The sequence below is a fragment of the Balaenoptera acutorostrata genome, chromosome 9 (assembly GCF_949987535.1).
Source record: "Balaenoptera acutorostrata chromosome 9, mBalAcu1.1, whole genome shotgun sequence".
NCBI classification, from domain to species: domain Eukaryota; kingdom Metazoa; phylum Chordata; class Mammalia; order Artiodactyla; family Balaenopteridae; genus Balaenoptera; species Balaenoptera acutorostrata.
The window spans coordinates 97,601,421-97,614,726 of record NC_080072.1 but is presented as its reverse complement, the minus strand read 5'-3'; the positions used below and the strand labels follow the sequence as shown (position 1 = coordinate 97,614,726).

At 46.0% G+C, this 13,306-nt stretch overlaps 1 protein-coding gene across 18 annotated transcripts in view; it reads right to left on the bottom strand.

The window, feature by feature from the left end:
• The window catches only part of CEP164 (centrosomal protein 164), a 72,277-nt gene extending 62,206 nt beyond the window's left edge, over positions 1–10,071 (bottom strand). For 16 of the 18 annotated variants that reach the window (XM_057553203.1, XM_057553213.1, XM_057553207.1 and 13 more), the window contains exons 1-3: positions 9,957–10,066; positions 6,375–6,497; positions 2,845–2,947 (exon numbers count right to left, since the gene is read on the bottom strand). In XM_057553203.1, the coding sequence (XP_057409186.1) occupies positions 2,845–2,926 (82 nt within the window). In that variant the 5' untranslated portion in view covers positions 2,927–2,947; positions 6,375–6,497; positions 9,957–10,066. Of the gene's footprint in view, positions 1–2,844; positions 2,948–6,374; positions 6,498–9,956 lie in introns of all 18 variants that reach the window. The other 2 variants (XM_057553204.1, XM_057553214.1) reach the window with 2 other exon arrangements.
• Positions 10,072–13,306: the final 3,235 nt, after the last annotated feature.

Genomic DNA, 13,306 nt, shown 5'->3' with positions numbered 1-13,306 from the left:
ACTGGGACAGAAGTTCCTGCACTTGGGACCCTCTCGGACCTCGCCCTATGTATCTCTTCCTCTGGCTGTTCACCTCTACCCTTTATCATATCCTTTACGGGTCATCTCAGTGGAGGACTTTGGAAGATGACATACCTGGGGACTAGGAAAGGCAAAAAGGACCGGCCGAAACTTGGTTAGCCAAGGACTAATGTGTTCGTTAATTTCACACGTATCTTTTGAGTGCCTCCTATGTGCCAGTCACCATGTGCCCTGACTGAGAGAGAAATGCCCTCTGTCCTTATGGAGCTTACGTGCTGGTAGAAGAAATAGCCAGTAGTGACATCAACAGATAAATATACAAGGAATTAAGGCTTCTGATAAACGTAATGAAGGAAGTGAGTGAGGTATGAGACAGAGTTTGTCAAGGTGGAGGGGCAGTCTTTTACAAAGGGTGGTCAGAAAACCTCTCAGAATGGGACACTCAGCTAAATCCTGTAGGAAACAAAGGAGCCAGCTATGCAGAGCACTGAGGAAAGAGGACTCAGGCAGAAGAGCAGGTTCAAAGGGCCTGTGACATGTGGCAGCCTGGCCTGTCTGGGGACCGTCAGAAAGGCCATGTGACTAGCAGAGGGAGGGAGAAAGGGGCACTGGGTGAGCCTGGCTGGGTGGAAGGGCCGGGTCATGCAGAGCCCCGCACATCCCACTGAGGGCATTATGCTGAGCATAATGGAAGATTACATGGAAGAGTATGAAAAGCAGAGCCCTGATGTGATCTGCTTTACACTGTAAGATCACTCTGGTGCTAAGTGGAGCACAGACTGGAGAAGGGCGAGAGTAGAAGCAGGAGGCTGATTAGGAAGCTGCTGCGAGTCCAGGAAGAGAAAATGCGGGCTCGAGCTTAGGACGTCTACGCATGACTGAGCAGAAGAGAGTTTTTTATAAATATCCTTAGAAAAAGTTAGACCCCGTTTATAATAGCAAACCAAAAAGAATAAAATATTTAAGAAATAAACTGAGGGCTTCCCTGGTGGCGCAGTGGTTGAGAATCTGCCTGCCAATGCAGGGCACATGGGTTCGAGCCCTGGTCTGGGAGGATCCCACATGCCACGGAGCAACTAGGCCCGTGAGCCACAACTACTGAGCCTGCGCATCTGGAGCCTGTGCTCCGCAACAAGAGAGGCCGCGATAGTGAGAGGCCCACGCACCGCGATGAAGAGTGGCCCCCACTTGCCGCAACTAGAGAAAGCCCTCGCACAGAAACGAAGACCCAACACAGCCATGAATAAATTAATTAATTAATTAATTTTTTTAAAAAAAGAAATAAACTGAGCAAGAAATGTGCAAAACGAAAATGAAGAAAACTTTAAGTCACCCCTGAAGAACATAAAAAAGACACAAATGGAAAGGAAAGGATGTTCTTTGATCGGAACCTCCAGGTTGACCTGCATGCATAACTTAACTGCATAGAGATGTCAGTCCTCCCCAGGCTCATTCATAAATTTAACACAATTTTCTCTAAAATACCAACAGTTCCCCAATACACAGTCCTCCCCAGAAAAAGACAGGGTGATTCTAAAGTTCATGGGGAGATAAAGCAGATAAGATAACCAAGAAAACTTTGAAAAAAGAAGAGGATTGAGGGTATTTCAGCCTTACTAGATACTAGAATTTATTACTGAGCCTCAGTAGTTAAGAGCACAGTTCTGGCGTATGAACAGACAGCCCCACGGAACAGAAGAAAAAGTAGACCCCAAAACACATAGGCGGCACTCAACCAGTGGGTGAAAGATGAGCTATTCCACGAACAGTGTGGGGACAAACCTGAGGACACCATGAGAGCAGGGAAGCTTTTCTAACTATGATACAAAATTCAGGGGCCATATGAAAACAGACTGATAAATTTAACACAGAGATTAAAAATTTCTACACGGCAAACAAACAAAAATCCTATACTATAACAAATCCTATCCTATCCTAATGTGGGATCCACGGACTCCTACAGACGCAAGAGTTCTTCCCCAAAACTGGCTCGCAAACCATCTGAACTATAAGAAAAATTTGTGTGTCGAGGTCCGCAACTCATGAGAAATTCAAAGAAATTTTCACCCCCCAAAATAGCATGGTGCTTCAAAGTGTAGGCCCTGGAGCTAGAATACCTAGGTGTGGATCCTAGCTGCCCGGATTAGTAAACTGTGTGACTACAGGGAAGTTACTCAACCTTTCTGTGCCTTGGTTTCCTCATCTGTAAAATGGGAATAATAATAGTATCTAACTCACGGAGTTGCTGTGAGGGTTGAAAAGAAAATACATGTAAAGTTCTTAGTAGAGAGACTGGCACACAGTAGCACTCAATAAATTTTGTTATTATTGTTATTAATAATGTTATTATTGCTGTTTTTTTTAAAAAAACACACAGCTTTAGTTTGTTCTTAAGAAATTGGGTTTCTCCTGGCCTCAGGATATACTGTATTTCATGATATCCTCTACTATATTTTCATTTAAAGTTAATCATTGATCTGACCCAAGGTCACCAAACTTTTTCTATAAAGGGCCAGAGAGTAAATATTTTAGGTTTTGTGGGTTGTATGGTCTCTGTCACAACTACTCAATACTACTGCCCCTACAGCACGAAAGAAGCCATAAACAAGACATAAATAAGCATGGCTGTTATCTAATAAAACTTTAGCTACAGAAGCAAGCAACAGGCCAAGTTAGGCCTGTGGGCTATAGTTTGCCAATCCCTGATCTAACCCAAATACACTGAGCAGCCCTGTGCATGTACCATACTTTGCATGAGAAGAACAAAAATAAATCATAAAAACTGCCCTCAAAGAACTATTACAATACACCCAGGCCTCTTACCTTGCTCACTGGGGATGTAGGTCTCATCATAATCTTCCTCCAGAACCAGCTGGTCTCCTATGCGGATGGGTCTTCCGGCCATGACTGGTTTGGGCTCGAACGCCTAGATCCCAGAGACCCCACCCACCCAAAGAGAAAATCAGTGCCCCAGCTTAGAAGGGGAAAAGTTGGAGCTGGGTCATGGAGCACCTGGGCCAGACCAGCCCCTGCAGGCCAACTGAGCCAGGGAGAGTGGAGGGTGGGACCAACGGCTCAGAACTCAGGCCTTATAGCCTCTGCACCCTGGAAAGTTCTTAGACACATCTCCCCCCAAAGCCCTGCTGAATACTCTGTGGACCATAAACGATCTGGAAACCCAGATGTCTCAAGGGTTTGACTTCATACACTACCCCCCAAATAGGAGTAAGAACTAACAGTCTAGGACCCCTGCTGGAAAACCCTAGTGAGACACCAAAATAACTAGCAGCACACACACCCCCATACACCAATGTACCCCAGGTGCAGTTATGCTGTCCCAACACATAGCCCTGTTTGCATGTCCCTGTTTACCTTGAACAATGCCCTCAGGGAGCTTACAGTCTAGCAAGGCAGCGTACACAGCTTCAACAGTAGTAGAAGGCGGAAGGGAAAAAACACATCCTGCTCTGGGAGTACTAACACAGAAGTGACATACGCCCACTGTGGGGATGAAGGAAGGCTTTGTCAAGGAGCTGGGTACCGAAGGCTGACAAGAGTTCTGACAGCGGAGAGAGGAATCCCAGGCAGAGGGAACAGCATGTCCGGCAAGGTGTTCTGGGGAGCCGATGCCAGCGTGCATGGCAGGCGCCGGGGTGGAAGCCAGGCCTGGGTCTGGCCATGGTGATCTCGGCGGATGATGCTGAAGGGCCTCAACTCTGCCCGGCAGCAGAGAGGAGCCACTGCGGGCTTTGGTGGAAGAAAGTGACACAGAGTGGCCTTTTTTTAGGATGAGAACTTTGGCAGGAGTGGCCTGGCCGGATTGGAGAAATGAGAGACTGGCATCAGGAAAACCACTGAGGAGGCTGCAGTCCCGGGGAAAGATGATGAGGGCTTAAACTAGGGCAGAAGCAGTGGGAATGGAGAAGAAGGGACAGACACAAGGGATGCTGTGATGTTAGGTTTAATAGGACCAGGATGGGGCGGCGGGGGGGGGGTGCGGAGGCGGGGGGCAGAAGACTGGAAAGGAATCCAACCTGAATCCAAGATTCCTAGCTCCAGGGACAGGGCAGTGCCACCTTCTTCGACTGACAAGCTGGCGCGGTTCTAGAATTGCTCCTTCCTTCGCATCCCTACTCCTGCAACGACCTCAGGACCCCAGGTCACAGCACCCCTCCCCTACAGCAGCTCCCACGCTGAAGCCCGATGACACAGGGACAAGTCACCCTGTAAAGTGGCTGCCACGGACAGCCCTTCAGAATGCCTCCCTAACCGGGGCGGTGGTGGCCACACCGGTGTGACCAAAGGGAGCCTGGAGGAGCAGGTCCTGACCTCTCCTGTAGCCACCTCTTCAGACACTGTCACAGTTCCGCCTGGGGCAGCAAGCATGTCACAGCCCTCACAGCAGAGGAAGTGAGCAGAAAGACCTCATCATCGGGACTTCCCTGGCGGTCCAGTGGTTAAGACTCCACACTTCCAATACAGGGGGCACGGGTTCAATCCCTGGTCCGGGAACTAAGATCCCACATGCCTTGGGGCATGGCAAAAAAAAAAAAAAAAAAAGACCTCGTCGTCAAAAAGAAGGTTGGGATGCAGCCTGTAATGAGTGCTCAGAAAACAGCCAGATCTGGTGACTCTGAATCTGTTCCAAGATCCCTGGAGAGGGGCCCCTGATAAATAACAAAGGATCTCTGAGGGACCATTCCCGTGGCCCTCTCTGCACCCTGGCAGCTGACAGATGGGCAAGGGAGGTGTCTTGCCTTAGGGCTCACAAAAGATGGTTCCCTTTGTCAGTCACTGGACCCAAGGGAGCCAGGCTCTGCCCCCTCTCATTCCCACCACAACACCTCCAAGCAGCAACTTTGTGCCTCGGGAACAAAGGCTAAAGAAGCATTCTTCCCTGCAGTACTTAAGCCTAAGTGGGAATCTTCTCCCTCCCCTAAGAACCTATAACACCTGCGGACGTAATGCTTGAGCCTCCACACACACAGTCAGAGATGAGTAGGGCCAGACGCGGAAAAAGCAGAGCAGAAAAGGACCAAGAACCAGCGCAGAAGATGTGGCCCACAGCCTGGAGGTTTAAGGAGCCCTCGGAATCTTTAATCCTCTGAGTTAGGGAGAAGAGGGAAAGAAAAAGGGAAAGGATCTCTGGGGAGGTAGGAATCGCAGTGGCCTGAACATCAGGCTGTACGTTATTCAATTCAACAGGCAGTGATCTATACAAGGCATTGTACCAACTATCTCAGAGAATTCGAGAAATTCTGCATTTGAAAAACGTTACCTATCCCTAGATACATCCCATCTCCAGAGAGCAGGGGGCAGGTAAAATCTCTGTCCTCACGGCAAAACGCCTAATTAGCTATTTACAAAACCGTCTATGTTTAACTATTTAAAGGTCAGGAAGAATGTGGAAAATCTAAATTCCTGGATTATTCAAATGTCAAACAAATCTTCTGCCAGAAAAAAATTAAAATACGGGTGGGCTATAGTCTACCTTCTTTCCTTGCCTTGCCTGGCTTCAGGAAAGATATAGGCAAGGACAGGGCCAAAAGGGCAGGAATTGCAGGAATAAGGAAGGTGGTGGAAGAGAAACCACATTTGTTCAATGGCTACTAGAGATCATTTACTCATTGGAGAAGTATTTATTTGCTGTTGGGCGCTAGAGATGGAATGGTGATTAGAAACAGATTCAGCTGCTACTCCCCAGGAGCTAGTCTAGTGAGGGAGGGAGACAAACCAATCAGTCACAGGTAAGTGTATAATTTTAAATGAGGTAAGAGCTCTGAAGGAAAAGAGCCTGACTTAGATGAAGCCTGTGCTGAGCGGTGAAGAACGAGGAGGTATTCACCAGACAAAAAGAGGAGGAAAAGGTGTTCTAACAAAAGCAGCAGCACATGCAAAGGCCCTTCAACAGGAAAGAACACTAAGCAAGAAGAAGCATAGTCGGAGATGATGCTGGACAGGTGGGTGGAAGCCAGGCCATGTGGAGAGCTTGGCTTTTATAATAAGAGAGCTGGAAATCAGGAAAGGGTTTTTCCAGACACATATTTTGAAAAGATTACTCAGGCAGCCACTGGAAATGGAGGCCAGATTGGAAAAGAAGAAAATCAGAGTGGCTGCAGAGAGATTAGGTAGGAAACCACGAGCCAATCTAGATGAGAGGTGACGATAACCCGGGTGAGAGGGGGTAAGATGAGACATCTAAGAAAGCAGCCCTGAGATCAGCTTCAGGAAACACACGGCACATGTCCTAACATGTCCCTCTAAGCCTGAGACCGTGAGGCACGTCACTGTCAATCCTGGCACCCTAGACATGGTTTCAGAACCGTCAACGTGGTGCTCCATGCAGCACTTACCGATAGATGAGATGAAACCTGATGAGATGTGCTTGCCACCAGGCCTGACCCTCACTGTGAGCCACGGAGTTGTGGGGAAGGATCACCCAACTGTCCTCATCCATCTCCTGCCAATCCCAGAATCTAGCAAAAAAGGAAAGGCTCATACACCTTCTCCAGGAGGCCCTCCCTGGCCAACCTTGGCCTCTCCTGTCTACTTATAACTACCTCGGCACAAAGGACACAGTTTTCCTCTGTTCATAGGCATATTTTTCTCGGTATTACCTTTTTTATGGGAATGTGTTCCACCTCTCCTGTTAAGCCACAGGCTTCCGAGGGTCATGCCTCTGCCTCCTTCTGCATTTACCAACCAAGCCTAAAATAAGCTAAGTAAACGTAGGAGCTTGGTCACTGCTCTAAACCACTAATATACAACCAAAGAATCTCAAAAGCAAAAAAAAAGCCCATAAGAGCTCTGGTCCAACTGCCCTTCCCTTGCCAAACGTTTCCTCTCTATGCTTTAAGTGCCAGACAGCATAGTGGCTGAAGCACCAGTTTGGGGGCCAGAAACACCTGAATTAAATCCCATCTTTCTCATTTACCAGCTGTATGAACTTAGGCAAGGTACTTCACTTCTCTAAGCCTCAATAACCTCATGTGTGTAATTCAAATAATCATGATAATCTACATCAAAAGGTTGTTTGAAGATGAAATGAGATAATATATACCTATACAGTGCCTAGCACAGTCCCTGGTACACAAAACATGTTAAATAAATTTAGCAATATTACTGATGTTACTGCCAATTCCACAGTTAGATCATCCTTAACTATGAAAAGGTCTTTCTCTTAGTAAGCCAAAAATCTATGTCTTAGAAACTTCCTCCCATTTGCCCTATTCCACCCTCTGGACCCACGAAGGGCACCCAAGGCACCACTACTCCAAGCCAGGTTTCCCCAGCTCCCTTCCCTTCAATACATGCCACTGGTTCCCAGTCTCTCGACATTATGGTTACCTTCCTGTGAATGTGGTCTAATTTGACAGGCATAGCCAAAAAGTTTCGCACACCTGCGTACTCACAGAGCATACACACAAATATGCATACTTAGGGTTCCCTGCATATTTATTTCTTCCACCCTGCTTGAACAATTATAAAGAAAGTTCACCACCGGAAAAGAAAGGATTTACTGGAGAAGGCATTGAGGAGAACGTGGAAGACATTAGAGTTGATTATGCAGTGGTAATGAGCACAGGTTTGGGAACATTCTAGGCTTTGAATCCCAGCTCTGCCACTTACCCGCTGGGCAAGTTGCCTCAGTTTCCTCGTCTATAAAATGGGGATAATAACAATGTCTATCTAAAAGGGTTGTGAGGATTAAATGACTCAATACATGTAAAATACTCAAAACATAGTAAGACCTCAATAAATGTTAGTTGTTATTATTACCATTCACTTATTTAAAGGGCTTAGCCTACATTGTTCTAGAGGACAAAGCTAGTACCAGGGAATATAAGTTAAGGCCATTCAGACATCCAATAACCATTTACTGAACACCTACCATGGGTCAGGCACTGTGCTGTCATGGCCACAAACCTGATAACACGCCAGCTCAACCTAGTTGTGAAGCCAAATATGTAAATACATGATTATACAGTGTGCTAAGTTCATTAAGGGAAGTATCAGAAAATACGACAGGACACAAAGGCAAGTGCAATTAACCCTACTTTGGAAGATCAGGAAAAGCATTGCAGAGTAGACGACCATGGAGATGGTTCTTGAAGGATAAGCAGGAGCTCACCAGGATAAGGGAGTAAGGTTATTTAAGGCAGAAGACACAGCTTACACAAAGGCAAAGAGGCAGAAGAGAGTATATGGTAGGTGCAGAGAATTAATGATGACAACAAAAGCTTATATTCACTGAACACTTCCTATGTTCCAAGAACTGTACTAATGCTATATATACATCATCACACCACATCCTCTCTGCTAAGTAGAAATTATTATCCCCATTTTTCAAAAGAGAAAACTGAGGCTCAGCAAGTTTTCAAAAAGTTTTTTAAACTTGCCCAAGGTTTCACAGCTAGTAAATGGCATAGCAGAACATGCATGCACCCACATCTATCTGACTCCAAAGCCTTGAGCTCTTAACCACTCTGACGTGACCAGCGCACAAGGGACAATAGCAAGAGAGAGATCTACAATGGAAGGCAAGGAGCACATAATAAAAGGCTTGGGAGGACTGAGGCTGTATCCTGACATGATGAGGAACCATCACAAGATTTCACAAAGGAGACTGGCCTGATCAGATCTGTAGTTTAGAAAGACGATTCTGACAGCTGTGTAAGAACTAATTGGAGGAGGGCAAGAGAAGACGCAAAGGGACCACTTAGAAAGGTATTCTGAAAACACAGGCAAGAAATTATGAACTAAGGACTTCCCTGGCAGTCTAGTGGTTAAGACTCTGTGCTTCCAATGAAGTGGGCACTGGTTCGATCCCTGGTTGGGGAACTAAGATCCCCATGGTGGCCAAAAAAAAAAAAAAAAAAGCAAGAAATTATGAACTAAGTCAGTGGCTGTGAGAATGGAAAGGAAGGGCCAGATTCCAGGTGTATTACGAGGCAAAAGAACAGTACTTGATGTCTGCAGAAAGTAAGGGAGAGGCAGGAAGACAATCAGAGCACTTAAGGCAGTATATTGTGATGATCAGTTCACTTCTATGCCTTGCCCGATAGCCCCACCTAGCATACTGCCTAGATATAGGGAATGGCCAACAAATGTTTGCTGCATATATTATGATAGATGAATGAATTCCAAGTGCAGACATGGCTGACTGAGTGAATGGGTGAAGTCCTTCACTGAGACAGGAACTACAAAGGAGGAACAGATCTGGGGGACCAGGAAGAACGGGGCGACATTCAGTTGGGATGATCAGTAAGCAAGTCGGAGCTCAAGAAAAGAGGTCTGGCGGGAGCCACAGTTTGGGAAGTAACCGTTAAATAGATGGTAACTGAAACTCCGGGTGAAATCGCCCAGAGATGGAGTGTAGTGAACAGAAAGGAAGGGCTTGCAAAGGCTGATGAAGGGGGCTGGGTTAGGAAACCCCAGAGAGAGAGGAGTCGTGGAAGGCAAGTGAGGAGCGCGGTTCCACACGGAGAAGGTAGATTTTTGAATCAATGCAAGGAAAGGAAAAAACGAAAACAAAAAACTTACTAACTTCCCCAGCTGGCCAAAAGACAGCAAAAGGTTGGGCCAGCCCCGATTCGGACACGGGGGCAAGCTTCCCCACAAGAGAAATGTTCAAGCAGGGTTCAGAAGGCCGGCCTTACACACTAAATTCGAACAGGACAAATAAACGAGCGCCCCTGCCAGCTCACACTCGTGGCCCAGTGCCCGCTCTCACTGCCCCGCCAGCACTCCAGCCCAGGCCCTTCCGCCACTCAGATTTTGGATAGAGGCGCACTGATCCGGCCGCTCCATCTTCACTTCTTCCTTCAGTTCCCGCCCACACATGCACATCCCGCTCGGTGGCACACGAGTGTGCCTCGACTTTCCCGCTTCCCTCCCTTCCCAGCCACCCAACCCTCCTTCCAGGGGGTTCTCACCTGTCCCCCACCCCGGGAGGCCCTGGGCGCTAGCTCCCGGCTCTGCGCAGCTTCCCCAGCACCACCCGAGCTCCCAGCTTCCAGGGACGCCGGGGTGTTGCCCTGCAGCGGCCAATAACCACTTCCGGAAAGGGTACGAACCTAGCAACTGAGAGCCCCGCCTCTACCCAGAGTCAAAAGGTCGCCGAATGAGAGCCCTGTCATCGGATTGGTTAAAGGTCCCGTCGGATCACGGAGGCGATCTGCACGTTTCCCGTTGCATGATGGGAGAGGTAGTCCAATATAGTTGATGGGGCTCCGCAAGGGGTTAAAAGAGAGTCAGAATTTAGCTATGAGGGGAATTTCTTCCCGGGCAGGAAAGGATCATTCAGAGTATCGACAGTAACGTGACTTACCTAAGGCAATCTTTTGGTCATCATTTTTAGTAGCGTGATTAACATCAGGTGAATAATACACTGATCCTCAATAATCAACCCACCGAGGCTTTAATAAACAAAAGAAAGACTCCCATTTGCTATGACTAAATCAGTTAGTACCCGCTCAGGAGTTAAGAGACCACTGTCCATCTTTTTTACCGGAGGGCAGGGCTCAGGCAAGAAGGGTATAATAATCTCTGTCATAAATTTCTTTTTTAAATTTATTTATTCATTTATTTAATTTGGGGCTGCATTGGTTCTTCGCTGCTGCACGCGGGTTTTCTCTAGTTGCTGAGAGCGGTGGGTGGGGGGGCTACTCTTTGTTGCGGTGTGCGGGCTTCTCATTGCGGTGGCTTCTGTTGTGGAGCACAGTCTTCAGTAGTTGTGGCACACAGGCATCAGTAGCTGTGGCTCGCAGGCTCTAGAGCGTAGGTTCAGTAGTTATGGCGCACGAGCTTAGTTGCTCTGCGGCGTGTGGGATCTTCCCGGACGAGGGTTCAAACCCGTGTTTCCTTTCCTGCATTGGCAGGCGGATTCTTAACCACTGCGCCACCAGGGAAGCCCTGTCATAACTCTTTCCAATAGTCTATTTAAGAAGGAAAAAATGACAGTGTGTAGCCCCTCCACAAATGCTGCCTGGCAGAAGGGTTACTACTAATATAATTTAAAAGGCTTTAGTTTTCTTTGCACGAGGGCAAATCTTCCTTTCTCTTACACGTCCTCAACCTCCAGGAGAAGTTAAGAGCGGCAAAGACAGCCCTGGCCATTAAATTAATGGGAAAACTGGGGAGCAGAAAAGTGAAGAAAGTTAGTCATTTGGCGAGGAGGATGGAGGACCTGGAGCAGCTCCTGGCAGGCTCCATGGTGGAGATGCATCTGGCTCCTGCTAAGTCCTGAAACTAGTCCCAGCACCACTTGGGGCCTGGTCCCAGGATGAGGAACTCAGACTGCTGTTCCCGTAGATCCCAAAGCAGATATCCTGAAGGTATTCCTCATGTTTAACGTCAAGTCTTTTCTGTGGCAGTTCTGCCTGTACTTCCTTTTTTCTGCCTGCAGGTGACAAATCATTGCTCCCCCTTCCTCTCTACACACCTTAAAAGTGTCATAGAGGAGCCAAGGGAGCAGACTGGGAAGGACACTGAGAGCTCACCAGTTCATCCACCACAGACCTTGCACAAAATCAGGGTTCAAAAAACCATTTGCAGATTTTGTCCCCCTGTCCGAAAACTTGCAATCAATCTGGTTGACATTAATTGCCATCAAAATTCTTACCTTTTGTTCCTTAGGTCCCTTGCTCTCTAATGGGGAGAGCTAATAAAATAAGGGTTACTATGGGATTAATGAGGTTACCCCACACAGATAAGCAATTTGCATTTTATCAGGTTTCCCTATAGACTTGTACTTAGAAATGCAAACTTAGAAATGCAAATCCCTGTGCTTTTTTCATTGAACATGTCATAAACATCTTCCAAGGTGAGTTCATAAGAAGTTACTCCATTCTTTATAATGGTTACATAAGATTCAGTTGATTGAATGTCTCATCCCTATTGGTAATCTTTTTTTTTTTTGCTTCCAAAGTTTTGATGTTGTACACAATGCTGAAATACTGTTGGATTTTTGTTGGATAGGATCCTAGAAGTGACACTGCTCAGAGTTTACATGTTTTACATTTTAATAGACATTGCCAAATTTCTCTCTAAAAATGGAATAATTTACAGTCCAACCAACACCTTCACCAACACCAAATATTACCAATGTGAGAGGCCAAAAAGATTCTGATGATGTTATCTAAATATTGTTTTAATTGTGTTCTTTCACTATTAATGACTTTTTAAAAATACTGATTTACTTATTTATTTGGCTGTGCCAGGTCTTAGTTGCGCCATGCGGGATCTTTTAGTTGCAGCATACGGGATCTAGTTCCCCGACCAGGGATAGCACCTGGGCCCCCTGAACTGGGAGTGCGGAGTCTTAGCCACTGGACCACCAGGGAAGTCCCTCTTTCACTATTAATGAAGTTGAACTTTTTTCATATGTTTAGTGGCCATTTGAATTTCTATCAAATACCTGTTCACATTCTTTGTGAACACAGAAACGAAGACCCAACACAGCCATAAATAAATAAATAAACAAATACTTTAAAAACAAAAATGTAAAGTAAAAAAAAAAAACTTCTGAGTTTTGTTAGAACTTCTTCAATATAAGATTTTTTTAAATATTCTATTTTTTTCTGTAGTTTTATTTTTAATGTTAAGCTCTTTGACCTATCTGGAGTTTATTTGTAGATGAGTTAGGGATTTAGTTTTCTTTCCTCCCAAAAGGTAGCCAGTTGTCCCAACAACAGTTGTTGAATAAATGTATCTATTTCCCTCTAATATGAATACCATCTTTATCATATACAAAATTCCCATACCTATATTGATCTATTGATTTTTATTGTTTAACCTATGTCTAATCACCTTATTGGTTAGGATTTTTCTATCCATATTATATAATCTGCAAATAATAATCCTTTGCTTTCTAATATTTGCTCCATTTTCTCATCTTATTGAGTTAGCTAGACTGATCTAAACTATGTGGGATAAGAGTAGTGATATTGACCTTCTCTTTCCTAAGCCTGACTTTAATGGTAATAATTTTAGCCTGTCACTATTGTGTTTTCTATGATTTTCTGTTATCTTGTTTAAGAAGTTTCCCCTTGGTTTTTCGTGGGTCTTTTTGTTTTTGTTTTTGTTTTATTTTTGGCTGCGTTGGGTCTTCTTGCTGCGGGCGGGGCTTTCTCTAGTTGCAGCGAGCGGGGGCTACTCTTCGTTGCGGTGCGCGGGCTTCTCATTGCGGTGGCTTCTCTTGTTATGGAGCATGGGCTCTAGGCTCGCGGGCTTCAGTAGTTGTGGCACATGGGCTCAGTAGCTGTGGCTCGCGGGCTTAGTTGCT